Source organism: Oryctolagus cuniculus, chromosome 9 (assembly GCF_051225735.1).
Source record: "Oryctolagus cuniculus isolate XC-2025 breed Fujian yellow rabbit chromosome 9, ASM5122573v1, whole genome shotgun sequence".
Taxonomy (NCBI): Eukaryota; Metazoa; Chordata; class Mammalia; order Lagomorpha; family Leporidae; genus Oryctolagus; species Oryctolagus cuniculus.
The window spans coordinates 103,349,114-103,373,597 of record NC_142875.1 but is presented as its reverse complement, the minus strand read 5'-3'; the positions used below and the strand labels follow the sequence as shown (position 1 = coordinate 103,373,597).

At 55.7% G+C, this 24,484-nt stretch overlaps 1 protein-coding gene across 2 annotated transcripts; it reads right to left on the bottom strand.

Moving 5' to 3' along the window:
- SCNN1A (sodium channel epithelial 1 subunit alpha) lies at nt 1–24,170 on the bottom strand. Of its 2 annotated transcripts, none has more exons than XM_051849889.3 (13): nt 23,682–24,132; nt 23,145–23,514; nt 11,731–11,995; nt 10,844–11,028; nt 7,235–7,338; nt 6,720–6,883; nt 6,204–6,302; nt 5,880–5,997; nt 2,183–2,261; nt 2,045–2,102; nt 1,856–1,911; nt 1,656–1,731; nt 1–1,307 (listed from the first exon to the last, which is right to left on the bottom strand). In XM_051849889.3, exons 2-13 carry the CDS (start codon nt 23,498–23,500, stop codon nt 945–947), a joined length of 1,923 nt encoding a protein of 640 aa, XP_051705849.2. In that variant the 5' UTR covers nt 23,501–23,514; nt 23,682–24,132; the 3' UTR covers nt 1–944.
- Nucleotides 24,171–24,484: the final 314 nt, after the last annotated feature.

The window sequence follows — 24,484 nt, the reverse complement described above, 5'->3', positions numbered from 1 at the left end:
CTTTGTACAACACTTGTGTATTGAGTACCTGCCTACTTGCTGAAAGCAGCACACCGGGCCAGACCTGAGACACGTTCATGGGCAAGACTCAGTTCCTGGCCACAAGGAGCTCACAGTCTAACTGGGGAGGCCCACACAAGTGAACAAGGCAAAACGCTGCTATGACAGTACTCAGGCCGAGGTGGGCCATGGCAGCCCAGAGGGTAGGCGGAAGACAAGCTGGGGGGGGGGGGGGGCAACACCGACATGGGAGTCACAGTTTCGGTGCGGGGTTCTAAGGACGCACAGTTGTCCAGGAGTTGATGGGGAAACTTCCGGAATGAAGACTTGGCTTGAGCAGATTGGCAGGGGTATGCAGGGCATAGGACTGGGGTCCACATGGCTAGGGAGAGCATGGGGCCTGTGGCTGGAAGTACTGGGACTGCCTGGGAGTGGCCCGGCCTGTACCACACGGCTCTGCTCCAGCCTTCACCCTGGCAAGCCAGGGAAGGGGAATTGCCCAAGAACGAATAAAGGGGGCTTTTGGGTGGGGTTCCCCACTCCAGTTCAAGAGCAACAGCAGACATCTGTGGCCCGCAGGCCAGGCCGGGGCTGGCTCTGGCCATCAGTCACCATTGCGTAGGAGACCTGTGCACGCCTTTGTGGGCTTTTGTTTGTGTTTGGCTGTTGGTCGTCTCCTAGAAAAGTTCCTTGTCAGCATTCCCAGTCTGGCTCGGCCTGCACTTGGGAGGGGACGCCAGTGTTCAGGGGAGGACCAAGGAGAACCGGGCAGAGCAGAGGCAGTTCTGGGCAGCCTCACCGGCCGCTGCTCTCTGGACAACTTCCGGGGCCCCTTCCCCGCCCACCATGGGCAGTTGGGCAGCTCTGAGGGAAAGCCCCAAACATCCTTCATTCTGCCAAGGCTTCCCCTGGCACCGGCTGGGGGGGGGGGGCACTGTCTCCTCTTAGGGCTCCCCAGGGGCACAGGCAGAGCCGGACTGAGACAGGCAGGGGCCAAGAGTGGCATAGGCAGGTGGAGGGGCTGTCAAGGACGGGGGCAGTGTGGGGCCAGGCTGGGGCACGGACGGGGACGTGGGGTGGGGGCAGAAGCGGGAGGGCAGCGCGGACACCGGCGAGGAGGCCACCTCCCGCGCCCCGCCGGCCCCCCGGCCAGGAGACCAGTAGCGGCTGCGGAACCGCCGGAGCAGCATGAGGAATGTGATGACTGAGAGGTCGAAGAGGAGCTCGGCCATCTCCACCACGGACAGCACGGAAGAGCCGAACCACAGGCTCCACTGGCTGCCCAAGTTGGACAGGAGGGTGACCATCTGCAGGGGAGAGAGGTGCAGTGACCGCATGGCAGAGGCCCCTGGCACCAAGCCAGTCCCCTTCACCTACACCCTTGGGCTCTCAGGCGCCTGTCTGCTCCTCTCCCTTAAGAACACACAGCTCTGGGCCACGGCTGAGTCAGCAGGGGCCGGGACCTGTCTCCAGGGCCTTCTACCTGTCGCCCCGCACGGCCTGGCCTCCCCCACCCCTACAGCCCTCATGCCCCAGCCAAGCACCCCTTCTTCCTATGCTCTCCACCTCACCCTTGACCCCAACCTTTCTTCCCAGGGCCCCCTGCTTTCGAGTCCCAAACCTTCCCCCCTCCCCTTGAAACACAGGCTCCCTACCGTGACAGAGGGGGACTCAGAATTGGCTTTGTAGTTCAACTCTTTGAAGTAGATGTTGAGCTTGGCAACCCCATTTCTTTGGAGAAAGGGAGAAAAGGAGGGAAGAAATGGCAGAGGATTCACTTCCCGACCCCGCCTCCAGTTACCCATCTCCACTCCTCCCCAGGCTGCCCCAGGGCGGGGCGCAGGGAGGGACCCACCTCTTGTTGCTGACCGTGTAGTTGTTCTGTAGCGACAGCATCTGGAAGACCCAGTCCTGAGAGAGAACGGAGATGTCAAAGAGGCCACCAGGGAAGGGGAGGGGTCAAATACAGCCCTACACCTAACACCCGCCGAAGACCACCGCGGGACACCCACGCATGCGCACACATCTCCCTTCTTCGCTGTACCTGGGACGTCACCGAGGGCCATCGCGAGTAACCAGCAGAGAGCTCGTAGTTGGTTACACTGCAGGAGGAAAAGGGTGCTCAGTGAAATCCGCCCAGCAGGCAGCTGCCCAGCCTGTACCTGGGGCAGGGGACACGCACCTGCACGGCTTCCTGCACTTGGTGAAACAGCCCAGGCGGTCCGAGGAGAAGGCGTCCTGGAGTTTATAGTAACAGTAGCCTGCGGGTACAAACAGGAGCCCTCAGCCTTCACACCAAGAGATGTCCCAAGATCCCTGGGCACCCACTCCACAAAAGCATTATGCAGCAGGGGACGACAGCGATGCCCCTTCAAGTGGCCACACCAAGAATGTTGCAGAACTTAAGCTCAGGCAGCAAAAAAAGAGAAAAACCAAACAGGAGCCACCCGGGGAAAGCTGTGCTCCACACAAGCAAACGCTGCCATGTTAGAAAGGAAAATGGGAACAACGGTTGGGTAAGAGATTCAACCACAATGAGAGACCACAGTCCACGCAGTAGGACAGCTAAAATCAGAATGACGGGGCTGGCCAGGGAATGCAGAAGCTGCAATGCTCATTTACTGCTGCGGGGACATGCAACGCTGTGGAAACCAGGCTGGGAGCCCCCCACAAAGGTTAAATGCAGAACCCGAGCAAGTCCATTCCTAGGGACTCACTCGAGAGAGCTGGAAGCACACGTCCACCTGGGGCCCAAATGTCCGCTGTTATTCACGAAACCAAAATGCTGAAACAACCTGAACCTCCACCAGCCCCTACGTGTGTGAGTCAACTGGACGCAGTGCACCCACGTGAGATAATACTCAGCCATTAACAGGAAAGAAGTGGGGCCAGTGTTGTGGCTTAGTGGGTTAAGCCACTGCCTGCAATGTCGGCATCCCATATGGGCACCGGTTCAAGTCCCCGCTCCCTACTAGTGCACCTGGAAGAGCAGCAACAGAAGATGGCCCAAGCGCTTGGGCTCCTGCACCTACGTGGGAGACCCTGAAGAAGCTCCTGGCTCTTGGTTTTGGCCTGACACAGCCCTGGCTGTTGTAGTCATTTGAGAAGTGAACCAGCACATGGAAGCTCTCTCTCTCTCTCTGTCTTTCCCTCTGTCTCTGTAACTCTGCCCTTCAAATAAATAAAATAAATATTTAAAAAGGGAGGGGGCGGCGCTATGGCGTAGCAGGTGAGGCTGCCGCCTGCAGTCCCAGCATCCTATACGGGCGCCGGTTCGAGACCAGCTGTTCCACTTCCAATCCAGCTCTCTGCTATGGCCTGGAAAAGCAGTGGAAGACGGCCCAAGTCCTTGGGCCCCTGCACCCACGTGGGAGACCCAGAGGAGGCGCCTGGCTCCTGGCTTTGGATCAGCACAGCTCAGGCCATTGCAGCCAGTTGAGGAGTGGACCAGTGGATGGAAGACCTCTCTCTCTGCCTCTCCTTCTCTCTCTGTGTAACTCTTTCAAATAAATAAATAAACTTTTTTAAAAAATGGCCACATTATATGATTCTTTCTGTATGAAATATTCAGATCAGGTGAATCTATAGAGACAGAAATACTGGTTGTTGCTTGGGGGCTGGCAGGGTGGCTCGGGAGCTTGGGAACTGCTAATGGTTTCTTTCAGGAATGATACAAATATTCTGAAATGGGGCGGGGCTTTCAAGGCTGTTAGGAGGTCCTCACCCTATATCAGCGTGCATGGGCTCCAAACCTGGCCCCAACTCCTGCTCCCAGCTTCCAGCTAATATACACCCTGGGAGATAGCAGCAATGGCTCAAATAGTTGGGTTCCTGCTACCCATGTGGGAGACCTGGATTGGGTTTCTGGCTCCTGGCTTCAGTCTCCACATAGCCCTGGCCTTTTTGTGCATTTGGGGAGTAAGCCAGCAGATGGGTGCTCTGTCTGTCTCTCAAATGAATAAATAGATGCTTTTAAAAAATATATTCTGAAGTTGATTATGGTGATGACTCTGTACAACTCCAAAACTACCCTAAGAACTTCAATCTGAAAATTAAAATTATACTGAAATAAGTGTATGATTTAAATATGTAAATTGCATGGGATATGAATTATTGCAATAAAGTATTATCAAGAAAAAAAGAAAGAGTGGGACTCTCTCCTTCTTCACACACCAAGTTCTACGAAGGCCGTTTTATCATTATTGTTACTTTTAGCATGTATTTATTTCCATTTTACTTGAAAAGCATAGAAAAAGAGACAGAGTAACAGAGATCTCGCATCCCCAGATCACTCCCCAAGTGGCCAAAACAGCCAGGACTGGGCCAGGCTCAAGCCAGGAGCCGGGAACTCCACCTGGGTGTCAGAGGCCAAGTGCCTGAGCCTGCCGCCTCCCAGGGTGCTCATTACTCGAATCCAGGCACTCCTAGTGCTACTCTGAGTCACTCAGTCTGAAATCCTGAGTTGTGACCCAAATCCAGGCGGGGAGAACAGGAAGCGACTGGGCCCTTTTCCCTGGTAAGCTCAGGCAACCCCTAAGAATGGGTTTCTGCCCTTAATTCCTCTCCCTCATCCTCACAATTTCTCAGCAGAGAATCCTGTGAGTTTTCACAGGCTGATCTTCAAGCTCAGAACTTAGAAATCACGGCTTGGGGGCAGAGAGGAGCAGCAGGCAGCCTCCTCCAGCACCCGTGTTGCTCTGCACAGCCTGGGGCTTCCTGAACTGGTCCCTGGGCCTCAGTTTGCTCCTCTGAGAAGCAGGGTGGGGGGTGAAGCCCGGTGGCTTCTGCCTGTGTTTCCTTCCAGTTCTGATGGCCTCTGCCTGCTGAGGTCAGAGACAGGAACGGGCAGCCTCGCCTGGAAACTGCAGCTCCAGGGAGAGAACTGTGTGGTGGAGCAAGCCCAGGGAAGGAGGCCGCCACCTGGGGCGAGACAACCGGCAGCCTTTGTGGGGGACTGCAGACCCCCTGACCCACCGGGAGCAGGGAAAACCACTGGGCCGCGGGCCTGCCAGGCCAGAGAGCAGCCTGGGCACCAGGCGTATGTTTTCTGGTTAGTGTTTCCTCCCTCTCTACATCCCAGCGCACAGCTTGCCTGCTCCATAATTCAGCTGTAGTGCAAAGGAAAGGGATTTTTCTCCTCCAAGTTAAAAAAAAAAAAAAAAAACCTTCTTTCCACATATTTATTTCAAAGGCACAGAGACAGAGAGAGATCTATCTCCCATCCACTAGTTTCACTCTCTAAATGCTCAAAACAGCCAGGGAATGGGCTAGGAGGGCCAGGCGATAGCTCAAGTGGTCCAGTCCCCGACACCCAAGTGGGAGACCCAGAGGGAGTTCCCAGCTCATGGTTTCAGCCCAGCCCAGCCCCAGTCACTGGGAATTTGTGGAGTGAACCAGTAGATGGCAGATCCCTAACTGTCTCTCTAGCAAATAAATAAAAATAAATTAAAAATGGCTTAAAATAATGACATAGCAGACTACTGAACGCATATGGGCCAGTCTCGAAGCCACGTAAATTGGGACATGTGAAGGGGGGGTCGGACACCCAGAACTTCTGATACCTTCTCACAGCACCCTGAGCCACCCTGCCAAGCAGCCCAGGAATGAGGCAGCGTGGGAAGCCCTGGTCTTTTCCTGGGGCTACTTCCTTCCTTAGGCCACACGCTCTTTTTCAGCGGGGCAATTCCTTGACAAACACACAGAGGCCAAAGCAGGGAGAGGGGGAAAGAGAGGGCGAGCAAAGGGAAAAACAGAGGCTCAGGGCAGGACATGCAGAGGGTGAGGGAGAGGAGGGGCGGCAGAGGCACAGGCCCGGGAGCCCGGGGTGGGGTGGGGGGTGCCTGGGGCCCACGGGGCCTGGCAGGGCTCCCTGCCCTCACCCCAGGAGTTGTGCTTCCTGTAGTCACAGTACTCCACGCCCTCGGGCAGTGGGTAGAAGATGTAGGCGCAGCCACACTCCTTGACCATGTTCTCCTGGAAGCAGGAGTGGATGCACACCTGGCAGGAGGACAGAAACAGAGGAGGGGCTGAGAGCTGGCCCCACCCCTCCCCACACAGCCCATCCTTCCTCCCACCCACCTCTCCCCTGACCCCACCCTCCCACTGCCCTACACACAAACCTCCCCCTCCAACCCAACCACCCAGCTCTGACCGACCAGGGCGGGCCTGGGAGACGGTTGCCCCGGAAACAGGTTGGGCCTCACCTGCTGTGTGTACTTGGAACGATAAAGGTTCTTAACGGGGACGTCGCTGCCATTCTGGGTGCAGTCGCCATAATCACCCCCCAGTCTGTCCAGGGATTCCTATGAACCAACGCATACTCAGAGGGCACAGCAAGCAGCAGGGGCCTCAGCCTGGGTGCCCGTCCTCCCCCAAGCCCCAGGCCGAACCTTACACTCTGCCTGCCCTTCCTCTCGGCCTCCCATCTCCTGCAGGCCAGCACTCATCTCAATGCTCCTTTCAAGGACAGGGGGCTGAGCAGCCCTGGGATGCTGAGCATGGCCTGAGCCCTTTCTCAGGGCTCCCCACCCAGCACCGCCTACTCCCCCAGGGCCTTCCTTCCCAAGGCCTCCCTGCCACCGGAGTCCAGCTCCCCAGGGACCCCAAGGTCATGGCCCCCTCCCCTATGCGCTGACTGTGTCCCTCTCGTCTTTGGGCTGCCAAGCCCAATCCATTCCTCTCGCAGCCTCTCCTCCCAGACCCCCCACCCCCAGCCTTGCCTTCCTCATGCTGATGGAGGTCTCCACACCGGGCCGCAAGTTAAAGCCGCCATCATCCATAAAGGCAGGCTCATCCTGCCCATGCACCATCACCCTAGCCCCGGTCACCGTGGACAGCAGCGGGATGAAGTCATTCTGCTCCGTGCGCAGCGTCAGTGACAGCCCTGGGAGACACAGGGAGCCGGGTGGAGGGGCAGGGGGAGGGCTTGGAGAAGACCCAGGCCCCGCTGGGTTTCCAGTCTCCCAAGGGGAGCCAGGCCAGGAAGACTTGCAAATGGACTTGGCAACCCTGGAGCTGGATTCTAGGGACAGCAAGAAGGACCGGAACCCGTGTCCACAATGTGCCACGTGGTGCCCATGGGGAAGTGAGAACAAAGAGCCCTCCTGCCCGGGGAGAGAGAGGCACGGTGCAGGGGACAGAAGGCGCCCGGCATCTCCAGGGTGTGAGCTAATAGGTGAGTCACCATGGGTGGCCAGGGCTGGGGGTTGGGGGAGGCTGTGGCAGGGCTGCTCACCATTGTTGATGCCAGGCATGGAAGACATCCAGAGGCTGGAATTATTCTTGTCATTAAAAGTGTAGCAGTTCCCATACATCGGGTGATGGAAGTGAGAGTAATTCCTTGGCAGGAGAGAGATGACAGGGTGAGAAAGGAAAGTAGCAGACGGCAGGGGAGCAGGGATGGCCGCTTTCAGAGCGTTTCCTAACCACTTACTATGTGCCATGCATGCTCCCTCGGCCGCACCAAACAATAGCCCAGGGGAGCCGCATCCCCACACCACCGAAGAGGAAGCTACCCGAGACAGGAGCAGCCGCCCCAAGGCCACACCAAGAGTGACGATGAACCTGGGATTCCAGCCAGGTGGTGCCTGTTCTAGCCCCGGCTCCTCCCACCAGGCCAGCTGACCCCACTGGCCTTGGTCTTCATGCTGCCAGTGACCTCCCATGTGGCTGTGATGGGCCCCTGATGCCTTGCAGGTCTAAATCGTGTTCCCACGTACACGGCGAGCCCCTTGAGGGCAGGAGCCACATCCCACCGTCTCTGGCATCTCAGGGTTGGCTGAGAGCAGAGGACCAGTGGTGAGCAAGGAGCTGAGCTAAGGGGAGCGCCCTTAAGAGCCCAAGACAAGAAAGAGGCCTCGCGTCTCAGACCGGGAAGTCCAGATGTCGGACAGATGTGGGAACAGAGAGAGCGCCACTGCGGATGCAACACTGCAATAGGATTCGACGGCAAAGCACAGGTTCCTGAACAGGGAGGCCACAGGGGCTGGGAGCAAGAGCGCCCACCCCCGGGGACACGGGCATCTCTGTCCTACTGTGCCGGCGACAGGGGCAGGGCAAGAGGGACGTGGGGTTTCCAGACTGTGACAGGCAGAGGAGGAAGAAGACAGGTGAGGGGAAGAAGGCTGGCAGGAGTGAGGAGTGGCCTTCTGGCTGTGTGGCCTTGGACAGGTCATGTTTTCCAAGGGCACTCTCCTAGCTGTGAAATGAAGGAATCCCTAAGGGGTTAGAGCTGACCCAGGTAGAGACGCTGTCCCCCAGGGTCTGCATTAGTAAGTCAGGAGCCAGAGCTGCATATTGATCCCAGGTGTTCCAATGAGGGACGCAGGCATTGTAACCGTAGGCTAAACGCCTACCCCTAAGTGATCTTTTCATTCCACTTTTCTGCAAACATTCTGAAATCTGCTCCTACAATATAATATCATTATTCAGTAATAATAAATATGAAGTTCTAAGGTCAGGCGTTGTGGCACAGCAGGTTAAACCACCACCCAGAACACCTGCATCCCATATCGGAGTGAAGGTTTGAGTCCTGGCTCCTCTGCTTCTAATCCAGCTTCCTGCTAACGCACACCCTGGGAGACAGCGGAAGATGGCTCATGTGCTGGGGTCCCTGTCAGCCATGTGGGAGACCCGTATGGAGTTCCTGGCTCCTGGCTTCAGTCTGGCCCAGCCCTAGCTGTTGAGGGCATTTGGGAAGTAAACCAGATGGAACCTCTCTCTCTCTCTCTCTCTCTCTCTCTCTCCTCTCTCTCCTCTCTCTCCTCTCTCTCGTTCTGCTTTTCAAGTAGATAAAAATAAAGAAACATTAAAAGGAAGAAGGGCTGAAGTTCTGATCCATGTTACAGCGTGGATGAGAAAAGGCAGTAAGTGAGAGCCACTGGCCACAGCAGACCCCGGGCTGTCCGGCTGCATCCACTGGACCTGGGCACAGTAGGTGACCCACAGACGCGAGGCACGCTGGTTGTTCCCAGGGCTTGGAGGAGGGGAGAGAAAGGAGGGGAACTACTGAGGTGCTCAGGGTTTCTCTTTGGGGTAGGAAAATGTTCTAAAATTGGATAGTGGTGATGGTTGTGCAATTCTCAACACACTAAAAGGAAGAATTCATGGTATGTAGATGTGTCAAGAAAAGTGTCAGTAAAATACTCTAAGGAGCGGCTGAGGGTTTCGGAGAAGGGCAAGGAGAGGGTTTGTGAGAAGCCTGCTCTAAGGAGCTGCCACCTGCATCTGAAGGTCACGAGCGCTGTCCCAGGATTTTAAAGAGGACTTTGTGCAAGAGTTAAGTAGAGTGAAGGGAAGGGAGGAACAGTGGGTCTGTGCCATGGCTGGCAGGTGTACCCAAATTCGTGTGTGGACTCCCCACAGACGGCCAGGCAGGACCTCGGAGCAGGCAAAGGGAGGGGATCAGGAGGGTGGTAATCAGAGAGATAGGGTGGCAGGTGGCAGGTAGGGGCTGACTCAGGCTCAGGGGCTGTTCCGGTCTCACTACCCAGCTGGCTAACTTCTGTCCTCAAACAAACACAAGACTAAATCATGGGCTGGGCAGTGTGTGGTGGGGGAGTGGGGAGGAGAGGGGGAGAGGCAGCTGACACCTGGCCCTGCTGGCACTCTCCAGCGACATGGGAGGGGATGTGCCACCCAGCACCCTTCTTCAGGCAGGTAGGGGCAGGGAGACAACCCCTGCGAATCAAGGGGCAGAAGGGGGGGGGGGGGCCGGGACCTGTCACTCCCCACCTCCTCCAGCCTGCAGGCCTGACAAGAGCCCTTATGGAAAGGAGGGAGGAATCTGTCGCTGGGTCAGCAGAAGTCACTTTACCTGCGTGAGCAGTGGAGTAAGGGACCCACCCACCTAGGGAAGCCCCCGCCTTCTGTATTTTTTAATTTATTTTATTCGAAAGTCAGAGGTACAGAGAGAGAGAGAGAGAAAGAGAGAGATCTTCCATCTGCTGGTTCACTCCCCAGATGGCTGCAACAGTTGGAGTTGGACAAGGCCAAAGCCAGGAGCCCAGAACTCCATCCGGGTCTCCCACGTGGGTGTAGGGACCCAAGGACTTGGGCCATTCTGTGCTGTTTTCCCAAGCACATTAGCAGGGGTCTGGATGGGAAATGGAGCAGCTGGGACACAAACCAGCATCCATATGGGATGCCAGCGGCTTTAACCGCTATGCCACAGTGCCCCCCCCCCCATTTGTTATCTCAGACACTTGGGCCACTCGGGCCACTCCTGGGACAAGGGTCATCCGCATCACCTTTACCACTTGAGGAAAAGTGCCCAAAGGGCTAGGGTTACTGATTTTTTTTTCTTTGATGCTTTTCAAATGCTTAGCCCAGAAACTTGTTGGAGGAACATGGAAGGAATCTCAGATTTTGGGTGCTGTTGTGTTCCATTTTACAAAGAAGTGGACCCTGAAGAGGGACATGGAAGTGCCCACAGTCACCTGGCCAGGTGACAGAGCCAGAGTGCAGGTCCCAGGTTAGCCCCTAGACCCAGGTTACCCCCTATTCTCACAGCCCAGCCTCATAGAGGAAGGCGAATATGGGGCCAGATGATCTGCCCAGCTCCTAGGAGCCCTGAGATTAGGGGGAAAGAGGGCTTAGAAAGACCCAGAACAGTGCTACCCGCCCTTAATTTCTCAAGGCCACACCCAAGCCCAGAGGGTCCCAGGCCTTCCACGGGAGGCTGCCGGGCCTCAGACCTTGCCGTGCAGGGAGCACAAGTCTGCTGATGGTCCCAGGCAGAGGCGAGCACCTGAGGCCGTGCGCCCCCCGCAGGGGTCAACAAGCAGTTTCCAGCCCGCGTCCCACCCCCCACCCCCCACCTCGCACCGGCTGGGCCGCTGCTCACCCATCACCGCAGGAGGCCTGGTTGAAGCGGCAGGTGAAGATGAAGTTGCCCAGCTGCTCCCGGGACAGCGACGTGTCCGACAGTCTGGACAGAATGTTGATGTAGTGGAAGCGGTACCACTCCCGCACCGCGTCCACTCCCGACGAGTACCTCTGGTAGAAGCAGTCCGATCTGTTCTGGTTACACTGCACAGAGACCTGAACGTTAGAGGGCTGGCAGCAGGGTGGGGCCGAGGTCAAAGGGCCCTGAGGTTTTTGATGGAAGCAGCGGCCTCCCACCACTACCCGACCCCAACCAGGAGACAAGGGACCAAGGGCATGCTGGGCCGGGGAGACCAGCAGCTGCACAAGCCTGGCTGCGGTTCACGTCGACAGCGGGCCGAGCAGAAGTCTACCCATTTCCCAGGTGGGAAGACTGACACATCACTAGGCTTGCCCAGCGGGAGTGCTTGGTCCAGAACTGCAGTCTCCTGGGGTGTAACCCGCTCTCTCACTAGCGGGGGCCTCCCTTTCTCCTTCACTCCCCCCTCTCTCATTTCCTCTTACTCTCCCCTTTTCAAAAAAAAAAAAAAAAAAAACTTTTAAAAAAGTTTCCCTGCTGTCTCTACCCCACATCCCAGGCTGTAGTGCACGCTGCAGGGTGCGAGGCAGGCTGTAACTCAGATGCATTTTCTCCAGATCTGACTTCCCGCAGCCTACACCTCCCACGGAGACCCCACGAGCAAACCCGCAGGCTGGTGCACAGGGAGCTGCTCCTTTAATTCATTCATTTATTTTCGTGTGAGTGCGTGCACGCCTGCGAGTTCCCCAGGTCCCGCCCAGCGTCCGCGGGCTGCAGGGGCGGGTGCGGCAGGGGGCGTGGTGCTGCGGGCCGGGGGCGGGGTTTACCAGCTGGAAGCCGATCATCCAGTCTTTCCTGCCCACTTCGGGGCTGTTGTCCCGCACGCTGGAGGCGGAGCTGCGCGCTCGGCGGGCCTCGAGGCGCGGGGGCGGAACCCGCAGGCGCTGCAAGGGGTGCGGCAGGGGAGGGTGGACGTCGCGCCTGTGGCGGGGCTGGGCCTCCAGGGTGCTGGCGTTGTATTTGAACAGGTCGAGGAGCGTCTGCTGGGTGATGCTGTCCAGCTCCTTGAGCTGCTCTGTAATTTCAGGATATCTGAAAGGGGGCGCGGCACAGAGTCGGACAGAGGGCGGCCTTGCACGACCCCCAACACACACCGCCCCTCGGACCTCAGTTTCCCCAGCTGTCAGCGGTGCGGTGGTTCATCCCGGAAAAGCGTGGGGGGGCTGAGCTGACTCCCCGTGAGGGAGGAGGTGTAGACAGGTGTGTCCGCGGGGGGAAGCAGAAGCGACAGCGAGCCTGGGTCGTGAAGGCGTTTATTGCGCCTGTTATTGAAAGAGGGAGGCAGCAGGCGCCTCCTCCCACTCACTCAGACCTGGCAGGGAACCCGGAACTTACTTGCCCCTTCCCCAGGCGAGAGGGTGCGCGGGTCATCCGGCCCTCCCTGGCCGAGGCTGACCTTTGGGCCCGTGCCTACCACCTGGCATCTTCTAAGTCAAGGTACTTGGACTGCATTTTCAGAGGCTCCGCGGCACCAACCCCCCTCCACCCTCCAGGGACACGGTGTTGGGGGAGGTGTCAGGTCCGGGAAGTTAACACTGTTCAGAATAAACACTCCCACAGTGAACATCACCACGAAAGTCCACAGTTCACAGGGCCTTGGGGCTACAATCTACCGAAACAAAACATTACACCCGGTACGCAGGGCTGCAGGACACACAGCAGCATACAGAAATCGATTGTATTCCTGCGCACTAGCAACGCAAGTTGGAAAATGAAGTCACAACAGCCTGTTAGTTACCCTGATCTGAGCGCTTGCTATAAAGCCACAGTAATCCCACCGAGGCGGCCCTCGGCGAGGACAGACAATAGATGAATGGAAAAGAATCCAGAAAACGGCTTCAGAAACTTCTGGGAGAAATCACATGCTCTTTCAGTTCTATTTTCCCATGAACCTCTTGAAGCCCTCTCATATATGTCAATTGATTGTCTTTATCTCTCTCCCTGCATATATATATATATATATATATTTAAAAGGTTTAGTTTATTTATTTGAAAGTTATAGAGAGAGGGAAAGAGAAAGAGAGGTCTTCCATCTGCTGGTTCACTCCACAAATGGCCAAAATGGCTAGAGCTGGGCCCATCCGAAGCCAGGAGCTTCTTCCAGGTTTCTCATGTGGGTGCAAGGGCCTAAGGACTTGAGTCTTCCTCTGCTGCCTTCCCAGGCCATAGCAGAGAGCTGGATTGGAACTGGAGCAGCTGGGACTTGAACCAGCACCCATATGGAATGCCAGCTCTGTAGTCTGTGGCTTTAGCCCACTGTGCCACAGCTCTGGCCTCCTGATTGTCTTTTTTTTAAGTAGTGAAAAACATAGAATTAGCCAGCTGGACTCATGTGGATGATCGAAAGCACCACAGTCAGGAGCCAGGCGAACATATGCCTTCTTCTCTCCATCAGAGCTGACCTTGGCCCCATCAGTGTCCCGGGTTTCTTCATAGCCTATGCGATCAGGGTTTGCCGCCCTGTACACCTGCAGTGAGCACAGCTGTGGTGTTGCCTTCTTCATGGCCCACTCAGTGGCCATTTGGGGGGTGAACCAGCAGATGGAGGATCTCGCTCTCTGTCTCTGTCACTCTATCTCTAACTATGCCTTTCAAATAAATAAACAAATATTTAAGAACATCTAATTTATAATTACTACAATGTCTAACAAGTAACTTGTCCTGATATATAAAGAAACAACAGATCAATAATCAAAGGGATCATTTTTAAATAAAAAATGTAAGTCTTTAAGAAAGTAGGGGAGAGCCCTTAGCCTAGCAGTTAAGACACTGATTCAGATGCCCACAGCCATACCAGAGTCCCTGGGTTCAATTCCCAGCTCCAGCTCTTGACTCCAGCTTCCTGCTAATGTGCACCCTGGAAGGCAGCAGTGATGGCTCAGGTAACAGGCCCTGCCACCAAAGTGGGAGACCTGGGCTTTGCTCCCAGCTCCCAGCTTTAGCTGACCAGTGCAAGTATTTGGAGAGTGAATGAAATAACTCTGTCTTCCCCTGACACCCCCACCAATAAATACATAAGAAAAGAAAAAACATCCAACAAAGAATCCACCCTGTTATGTAAAGAACTCTGACAAATCGACAATAAATAAATAAGAAAAAATATAGCCAAAAAAAAAAGTGGTCATTAAACACATGGAAAATACTTGATGTAATTAGTCCTCAGGGAAACACACAGAGTGAGGTGCCATTTAACATCCCTTAGACTAAAACTAGAGAGACTAACACCAAAAAACGTTGGTGAGAATATCGAGCAACTGGAGTTCTCCAAAGCCATAGATGTCACATGGTACCACCACTCTCGAGGACTGCTTGGTAGTTCCATGATTTCACTTCTGGATGTTTTACCAATGCCATTCCTAAGTATTACCGTATTACCCAAGAGCAGTGAAAACATGCAGACTGGTACATATGTGTTTGCAGCAGTTTTACTCTTCATAGCCAAAACTATGAAAACCCCTCGGCAGGGGCCAGTGCTGTGGCGTAACCGGTAAAGCCGCCGACTGCAGTGTGGGCATCCCATAGGGGTGCCAGTTCAAGTCCTGGCTGCACCACTTCCAATCCAGCTCTCTGCTATGGCCTGGGAAAGCAGTTCAAGATGGCCCAAGTGCTTGGGCCCCTGCACCCACATGGGAGACCTGGAAAAAGCTCCGGGCTCCTGGCTTCAGATCGGCGTAGCTCCAGCCATTGCGACCATTTGTGGAGTGAACCAGTGGATGGAAGCTCTCTCTCTCTCTCTCTCTCTCTGCCTCTGTTAACTCTGCCTTTCAAAGAAATAAATAAATTTAAGAAGAAAAGACCCTCAGCAATAAAAACAAACTGGTACAGGCAAAAAAAAAAAAAAAAAAAAAAAGAGGAATTTCAGGGACATTAAGTTAAGCCAAACAAGCCAGACATTTATATAAGAAAATATATATGCATAGTTTGTTTATATAAAGTCTAAGAACAGACCAAATTTGTTGATGGCGATAGAACTGAGAAATGACGGTGGGAGAGGAAGAGAAATCGACTGGAATGCAGCACCAGAGGCGAAGGTTCAATGTTACGACGGCCACACCACAACCAGCACTTAAGATGGTTTATTGTATTGTATATGAACTACATCTCACTTTAAAAAGTCAAATGCCCTATCTGCCGGAATTCAGGGCCCCAGAAAGGTTATTGGGGTGTGGAGTGGGTAAGTCTTATTAATTTATTTTTATTTATTTGAACAGCAAAGTGACAGAAAGAGGCAGAGAGAGAGAGAGAGAGAGAGAGAGAGAAGAGAGAGAGAGAGATCTTCCATCTGCTAGTTCATTCTCCAAATGGCCCCAATAGCCAGATACGGGCCAGGCCAAAGCAGAAGCCAGGAACTCTATTTGGATCTCCCACATGGATGGCAGAGATTCAAGTGTTTGAGCCATCATCACCTGCTGTCTCCAGTGTGCGCATTAGCAGGAAGCTGGAATCAGAAGCAGAACCGGGACTCAAACCCGTACTCTCAGATGTGGGCTGCAGGTGGCCCCAGCAGTGATGCACCTGCTGCACAATGCGGGCCCCAGGCTTGTTATAAGAGCCCCCTCATGGTCCTGCTGTGCAGCTCCACTAACCACTGTCTCGCGCAGATCCTCACATTCTGCCGCATGCGCCTGCATCTCCTTCCCCATCATAAGATCTAGCTGGCTGGGCCCCACGCATCCACCCTCACAGCCCTCCCTCCCCTCATAGGAAAAACGCAGCTCAGGTGGAAAGTGTGTGTTTGGAACTCTGAAAGATTTGGTTGTTACCGGTAATTAAAACAATAAAAGCTGGGTCCCTGTCACCTATGTGGGACACTTGGATTATGTTCTTGGCTCCCATCTTCGACCTAGCCCAGCCCCAGCCAATGCAATCATTGGGGAGTGAACCAGCAGATGGGAACTTTGTCTGCCTATGCCTCTGTCTCCCAAATAAATTTATTTTTTTAAGAATAGCAATAATAACTAGTATTTATTGAGCACTTACTATAAGCCAGATACTGTGGTATTAGAATGTACATTATGGGGGGCTGGCATTATGGCACAGCAGGTTAAGGCACCACTTGCAACACTGGCATCCCATATTGGGGTGTCAGTGCAAGCCATTTGGGGAGTGAACCAATAGATGGAAGATCTTTCTTTGTTTCTCCCTCTGTCCCACTGCCATTCAATTACATTTTTAAAAGAATGTACATTATTTGTGTAGTCTTCAGTGTAACTCCGTGTGCTGTTGGCCACTGGCACTATTGTTGTCCCCTTTACCACGTGGAAAACCCGAGGCTTGGTGACTTGCACAGGATCCTATGGCCGGGGAATGGGTCAGAGCGCCACACCGCTCGCCATTCTGTGGTATTTTAGGAGGCTGTATGGAGCCCCAGAAAGGGTGTGGGGTGCACTTGGGACCTCTGCATCCCTAGCATAGTGCCTCGTTCAAGTCCTGGCCACTCTCCCTCCGATCCAGCGGCCTGCTAATGTGCATCCAGGGAGGCGGCAGGTGATGGCTCAAGTGCTTGAGTCCCTGACATCCAGGTGGAAGACAGGGCGGTCCAGATGGAGCTCTTGGCTCCTGGCTTTGGCCTGACCCAGCCCTGACTATTGTGGACATTTAGGGAGTGAATCAGCAGATGGGCAATCTCTCACTCTCTCTCACTCTCCCTCCCTCCCTTTCAAATAAAATGAAAATAAACAAATAAAAAATTTTAAATAGGAATCACAGACATCCATTTATTAAAAAAAAAAAAAAAAAAAAGAGTACCAGATCCAGGGCGGCTGGCCCAGCAGCGCCATTTCTAGCTGTGTAATATGCACAAGCAACCTGGCCTTTCTGAATCTCCTCAGCAAAGTGGGCACAACACTGCCCCTGCCTTTCACAGGCCCCCTTGAAGGAAGACAGGAAAGTGAGGGTCTTTCTCAGGGCCATGCAGGAAGAATCCAGTCCCCCAGCCGGGCTCCGTGGTGATTTGCAGGCAGGAGCAGGAGCCACCACACCCCTCCCGGTGCCTCCTGCTCCACGCCTCCCCCAAGCTGGCTCAAGTCCCTCTGGGCTCCTGCTCTGCTTCCTGCACGCCGTCCCTCGCATCAGCAACTCCACGCTGTCTGTCACTTCTTGGCCACATCGCTCCTCTCCATCAAGCCCCACGCTGTCCCCATGCCAGACCCTCTCAGGGCTGCTCATCCGATTCAGTTCCCTCCTGCCTCGTCCAGATGGGCTGTTGATGCGCCCCTACCCCCACACAAACTGGACTACAAGCCCCAAGTCCCCTCACACCTGCAACAGGGTCTCCAGGAGAGCTCAGGGCCCGTGCAGAGCCCTGGACTCTCCGAGGGCCACTTCTCTCCCTTTGTTCTCTTCACCTTTGGCTGAGGCAGAGAAGAGGATTCTCATGTCACCCTCTCAAAAAAAAAAAAAAAAAAAAGGTACCTCTCCCACCCTAACTCCAGACACCAGAAAATCCTATAACAGGAGGCAGAGCTTTTGCTCTGTTTGTTACTATTTTTTAATTATTTGAGAGACAGAGAGAGCGCCTATCCTAACCGGTTCACTCCCCAAATACCCATGCCAGCTGGGAACTCAAACCACTTGTCCCATGTGGGTGGCAGGGACCCAGGTACTTGAGCCATCACCTGCTGCCTCCCAGGGTGTGCACATCAGTAGGAAGCTGGAATCCTGGGCAAACCAGAACTCAAAGCCAGGCACTCTGGTCTGGGATGCGGCTTACCTGCTGTACCAAATGCCCACCTCTGAGTTAACAACTAGAGCTAAGAGACTGACCGCTGAGTGAAACACGCTGAAGCCCTCAGATCTGTCCCAAGGAGACCAGGGGTCAGAGAGGAAGAACAAGAAAGCTGGCTATGGCCCTTCAATAGGTCAGCCCAGCCCTCCTCCCTGACCTCCTGCCCCGGTCGCTGTCCTCACCCTCACTCCTGTCTGCTCCGGTAGGCAGCACTGCATTGAAAGCGGAGTGAATCCTTGCACGATTCCATCAGGCAGGCCTTACCCTTACCATTGCACAGTTGAGGACCATGACCCAGCAAGTAGGCAACATCCCCAGGGTTATCCAGCTAAGAAGGCCCAGGGCTACCATTTAAACCCAGGCCTGCTGGATTCCACGCTCCCTGCTTTTCCATTCCCTCGGCCTCCCAGCTCCGAAGCATTTGAGACCAGGCAGTGAAGTCTCCCTTCCCTGCACCTGCACCTCCCCGCCAGCCCCTCTTCTCTGCTCAGCACAGACTGGCATGGGGCAGGGATGCTGGGAGGTTTGGGGCAGACACCTCTGCTCTGTCCCATCTGTGTCTCCTCCTCCTCCTGCCTCACCCTACCCCGGGGGCTTCCTCTTGCTACAGAGCCCATGGCTCACCCTGGCAGCCTTGGGACAGGCCTACAGGAGATTCCCAGAGCAGCAGGCAGAGCTGGGTGCAGGAGACGCACCAGCTTCCTGTGCTGCCAGCATGCACTTGGCACCTTGCCCTACTCTCTCCATCTGCCAGGGACCACCTAGAAGCCTCAACTTCGCCTACCCTGACGCCTTCACCAGTGGAGTCACCACCCCCGCCGGCCACACACGGCCTCCGTGAGCTCCACACAATCTGTTCACAGGCAGCTGTGCCCACCAGGAGCCCCTCACGGGTCAGCCCCCCAGTGAAGACAGAGACCACCCCCACTTGAGTTAGTTCAGAGCTCTCAGACCCCACGTGGGGGTCAGACATCTCTGTGACATTTGGAGAGCGCTGGATTCTCAGGTCAGTGATTGGACAGCCAGGGCGTGAGAGGCCTAGAAACCATCTCCTTCAAGGAAAAGTTAAAGGAGCTGAGTTCTAATCAACTTTCCAGGCTCATGTTCTCACCACTTGCAGGTTGGTTAGCCTCCGACAGGTAATTTATGTCCTCTGTGCCTCTGCTTCACCATCTGTAAAATGGGCATAACCATAGCAGCTGCTCCATGGGGTTGTCATGGGGATTAGACGAGTTAATATAAGAAAAGGACTGAGCCATGGACCTGGCAGATAGGAACCAGTTACTGCTGCTCTTGCATTTATTATCATTATTGTTCTTATTATATTATTGGAGAATAAAAAGCTAAGGAGACACAGGATCGCTGCCTGCCACTTAGCCTCGTGTGAGCTCTATGCAAAAGTGTACCTTCAGACTCAGCTTTGTGGGACCAGTGTTGTGGCACAGTGGTGAAGCCACTGCTCATGATGCCTGCCTGGTTCCAGTCCCAGCCACTCTCTGCTTTCCATCCAGCTTCCTGGTCATGCAACGAAGGATGCCTCAAGTACTTGAGTCCCTGCCACCCATGAAGGAGTTCCAGGCTCCTGGCATTGGCCTGGTCCAGTCCTGGCTGTGATGGGCATTTGGGGAGTGAACCAGTGGATAGAAGATCTCCTCCCCTCCCCTTCCCTCTCTCTCCTTCTGTCTTTTAAATAAATAAACCAATAACATTTAAAAAATCTTTTTGCAAACGGAAACCTAAAAGACAGGACAATTCAATCCATGTGATGTTCTGAATTCCATTCTAAAACCAAAATAGATCATTAAAAAAAAAAAAGAAAAGAAAAGAAAAAGACTCAGATTCCAGTTCGGACTCTTCTGCTTCACAGACCTCTGCCAAGCCTTTAGGATCTCAGAGCCTCGGGCTTCTCATCCAGTCGCAGGGCTGATACTGCCCTCCGTATCTAACGGGCTTGTCATGGAGCTCAAAATACGATCATGGGGCATTGCAGGCTGTCAGAGCTGCACCCGGAACCGAGAGCCGCTGGGGAAGGAAGGAGGAGACGTCTGTGGGTTTGCAGCAGAGGCAGAGAAGGTAGAAGCCACCACGAGGCAGACGGCAGCTTCTCCCGCGGAAGGCTGTTAGCAGCTGCACAGAGGTGGCAAGGTTCCCACGGCGGGGTCGGGGAGCCTGGGCCGTCCTCCCCTGCCAGGCTTGCTGAGCAGGCCCTGGTGCCCAGGCTGTGCCAGGACATGCTCCTTGGCTCAGAGCCCTGCCGGCTCTTCCTGCAGGGGCTGTCGGTAGGGGAACTGCCCCTCCCCCCACCCGTTCCTGCTGCCAGGCCTCCTGCCCTGCCATCTCCAGGTTCCCTGACCTCCTTATTGATCAAGAACTCCAAGTTCTTCCTGAGGTCCAGCCTAACTGCCCCCTGTTTTCCAGAGATGTGAATATGCCTCGCCTTTCCTTAAGGTGACAAACCTTTGCTGGCCAAAGGGCTGGAATGGCAGCGGCTGCCCCCGCCACTGAAGCCTCAGCACGCCCATGCCTAGTTTGCAAGGTCCCCAAAGCCCTTGTCCTTCCCTCCCCTGGAAGTTACAGAACAGCGGGAGCCCCGTGCAAGCGTCTTCTTCCTCCCCCTCTGCTGGTGGCGGCCCTCAGCAGGTGGACACCCCCGGTGGACTTGGCCACCCTCCAGTTCCTCGGCGTCACTGACTGACTCACATCCTCCCTGCTGCCCTGTAGGAGCTGAGCATCTCACACCCTCCGTCCAGTTTCCGAGGCCCTCCCTCGGCTCTGCACCCACCAGGTTGCATCACCTGCCCACCATGCCGGCCTCTCCTGCAAGGCGGCCAGCAGCCCTGGGCTCTCCCTTCCTGCTCTCCTGACACCTGCCTCTCCCCTGACTGGCTCTTCCCCCTGGACTCCCAGCAGCTGCCCCCAGCCCTGTGCTGCCTTTGCCTGCCCCTGTGTTGAGTGTAATGGAAGGAAGAGCTTTGCAATCAAACCTCAGGGTTTGTGCCTCCGCTGCTAACCTGGGATGCACTGGTGCTTAGTTAAGGCTGGGAGTCTCTCTCACTCCTTGCTGCCTGTCTGAACACGGCCAAGTTCCTTTCTTCAACCATAACACGGGAGACACCGTGGTACCTCCACTGTCTGCTGTGAGGACTAAATCATTTAATAACACAGGAATTTACGCTAGACTCGGATTCATTTATAAAAATGCCTGAGGCCGGCATAGTGGTGCAGTGGGTCGTCCCACTGCCTGCGATGCCGGCATCCATATCAAAACGTCAGTTCCAGTCCCAGCTGCTCCACTTCCCAGCCAGCTCCCTGCTAATGTGCCTGGGAAGAGTAGCAGAAGGTGGCCCAAGTGCTTGGGCCCCTGCCACGCATGTGGGAGACCTGGATGGAGTTCCAGCCTTGTAGCTTTGGCTTGGCCCAGCCCTGGCTGTTGCATCCATTTGGGGAGTGAGCCAGTGGTTGGAAGACCTCTCTCTGTGTCTCCTCTCTCTCTGCCTCAACTGCCTTTACCTGAGCTGCCTTTCAAGTAAATAATTTTTTTTTAATGCTTGGCACATATATATCTGTGTGTTAGCGGCTGTTCTTGTTAGCTGTGTTATCTTGCCCAACTGATTTCACCTTGCTGAGCCTCAGTTTTCTCATCTGAGAAATGGAAATGACAATGCCCACCTTTCTGGACCAATGACACAGTGTTTACAGAGCAGCCAGAGCAGGGCCAAGCACACAGCAGTTGTTCAATCTCCTTCCTGGGGGGTGGAGTGGGGGGGTTGCTCTCCCTCCTAAGTGCTGTGGCAGCCCTACTGGCGGGTTCTCTGGAGTCAGGAACTCGGGTTTCCATCCTCAGGGGCTGTGTCCCGCCCGGCCTGCCCAGTACCGGCACTCACCAGAGCCTTAGAAAACACGCAGAGCTCAACAGATCCGCCGGTCCTCCCGTATCACACCAAGTGCCTACTGCCCTGGCTGCTCCCCCCCCCCCCCCACGGTAGCATAAGGGGCCGAGGAGTCGGGGAGGGGAATCAGAGAGCCCTGAAACGCCCGGTGACCACCTCTGACGGAGACTTCCTTTATTCCAAGTTCCACCTGGAAGTGGGACCAGGACGTGTCCCAAATTATGGATGAGGAAACTGAGGCCCGCTGGGGATCAGCACACAGGATGAGTCACTCACTCCCCGTGACTCTCCCAGTGACCTTGGGATGACTTCTCGTGCCTTGCCTCAGTTTCCTTAAGAGTAAATCCAGAGGGAGAATGGCACCTGCGCCAGGCTATTGTGAGAATCAAAGGAGGAACACAAGAAGGACTTAGCGCGTGGAGGTTGGGCACCACAGTCTCTTCGCTGCGGGACAGGATGTCCCAACCCATGTCAGTCCCTGACACACCTTCTGCCACAGAGGATTATATGGGGGGCCTCCACCCCCACCACCTGACCCATCCCGATCATCTGGAATCGCCCGCACACCCAGCGCTCAGCACGCGTTGGCACAAGCTCCTCCTTGGAGACAGCCCGAGGCTCCTGGGTTTCCTGCGTTGTCACCAGGAATTGCACCCCTGCGTGTTGGTATCTCTACCTCTTCCATCTGATTCTGTCCATCGGACTACACCACCAAGCCAAGTGCCCAGCCTTTCACGAGGTGGCGTGAATTATGGACAAATCCGCTTTGCGCTGAGCCTAGTGCTGTGTCTGGCCTGACCCAGGTGTTCCCAAGGCATAGCATGACTAATTGAGCACAAATAAAAAAATATAGACAAATAGCCCTGCCCCCTCGCTCCGTGGTTACCACCACCTCCTGCTTCTAGACCAAAACTGACAGAGAGCGTGGATGAGACCCCGAACTTCAAAACATGACCAGGCCCTTAAATACCAGGCACCTGCACAGGTAGAGTCCAGCCCCGCAGGGCTCACTCCCACGTTTTAGCCTCTGTCTTTTGGGGACAGCTTCATGGGAGCTACTCTCTGGCCCCATTCTCCTTCTGGCTCTGAAACCCCCATGCCTGGCCTCCAAGCTCACTTTGGAGCCCAACTCTCACCAGGTCCCCACCGTGCCATCTCGACCACAAACTTGCCTTCTGCACAAAGACCGAGCCCGCCTGCCTCGATAGCACCCGCACGGCCTCACTCCGCCTCACCATTGGGCTCTCTGCTGCCAACTGGCTCCAGGAAGAAATGAGGCTGAGCTGGACACTGCTCTCTGCGGAGTCATGACCTTCTCAGCACTGCCTCCCACTGGCCAGGGTAGGGAGCAAAGGGGAGGGCAGGCCCTGGCGGTCCAACCAGTACACTCAGGGTAAGGCTGGCACTGCAACAGCACCATTGGGCTCGTTGGCGCCTGCTGCCCGAAGGGCAGGGTAACTTGGGACAGGACCATCAGCCCTTACCCCTGGGTCCACAGGAGCAGCCCAGAGCCCACTGCACCACGCTTCCAGCCGCCAGGGAGGAAGCAGAGGTACCCACTGACCTGTAGGGATTGAGGGTGCAGACGGTGACGGCTGGGAAGACGAGCTTGTCGGAGTTGAGGTTGATGTTGAGGTTGACCGGGTAGCTGAAGTACTCCCCAAAGAGCAGCCCAAACTGCCAGTACATCATGCCGAAGGTGCAGAGCCAGAGCACGGCCCAGAAGGCCGTCTTCATGCGGTTGTGCTTGGAGCACACCAGGCGGATGGCGCCGTGGATGGTGGTGTTGTTGCAGAAGAACTGGAAGAGCTCGCGGTAGGAGCGGTGGAACTCAATCAGCGCTTCCTCATCCTCCGTGGGCTGCTGGGGCGCCACAGTTTCGGGGCCCGGCCCCTGCTCCTCGCGCTTGTCCCCTTTCATGGTCTTTGGGTGGGCTAGGGAAGGCGAGGGCCAAGGTCAAGTAGGGGCTCTGGGTGTCCTCCCTCGTCACCACCTGGACCCAGAGTGAGGCTGCCCCTGCCATGCCCATCTCCCACCCTGAGCCTGCTTCCCCCACAGCTCCTCCCTCTCCCTCCCTCCACCTTTCCAGGAGGCAGCGGACCTGCTGGAGTCGGGGGGCGCCGCCCAAGAGCTGCAGCTGGCCCTCCCTGGAGAGGCCTCTCTGCTTCCCAGGTAAGGCCAGCTCCTGGTTCTGTCCTAGCACCTCCCTTGCCGCCTCCACCACTGCCAGCCTCTGCCTGCTCGGCCAGTCCCGGCCCCGGTCTGCTTCCTTCAGGATCTCTGCTTCCCTCCTGCCTCTCACTCCCCGCGGCTTCTCTGTGCCTCTCTCGGCTCTCCTCTTCCTTGCCAGTCTCCTCTCCGGGGTCCAGACTCTCTGATCCTGCTTCTCTTCCTCTTCGTCCCCTGTCTTTCCTCCTCTCGGTCTCTGGCCCCGGACTCCCTCTCCGCCCCGGGCCTGCAGGCTGCGGGAGATCTGCGCTGTCTCCAGCTCCCGGCTCCCAGGTGTGGCTGCGCTGGGACTGGTTCCTTTCCAGTTGAAGCTGGCAGCCGAACTTCTCCTCCCCCCTCACCTGACAGGTGCAGCGGCCTGGCCAGAGGGCCCGCCCGCCGGCCCGGGATGGGAGCTACAGGAGCCTCATTAGCATCTCAATTAAAGGTGAGCAGGGCCGGGGGAGGGACTGAGGAGGAGTCTGAGCTGGGAGTCCTCCAGAGGGAGGAGGCTCCCGAGGGCAGGTGAACCCGATGGGAGTGGGGCCCTGGACGGTGGGAGGAGGCTGAAGAACAGTCCGGGCTGCTGGCTTGCGGTGGACGTGGTTGGCAGGCGAGGGCCTGAGATCTTGAGTCCGGAGCTAAAAAACCAGGAGGAGAAAACAAGGAAAGAAGATGAGCCACGATGACTGGGAC

Bases quoted from the DNA above. Each gene is read 5' to 3' on its own strand.
- SCNN1A (XM_051849889.3), bottom strand. From the start codon at position 23,500: ATGAAAGGGGACAAGCGCGAGGAGCAGGGGCCGGGCCCCGAAACTGTG. The intron at 2,262-5,879 runs GTGAGGGCAGGG...TTGTACCCGCAG, and splicing joins CAGGAAGCACAACTCCTGGG to GCTACTGTTACTATAAACTC. The intron at 1,308-1,655 runs GTAGGGAGCCTG...TCTCCCCTGCAG, and splicing joins CTGAGTCCCCCTCTGTCACG to ATGGTCACCCTCCTGTCCAA.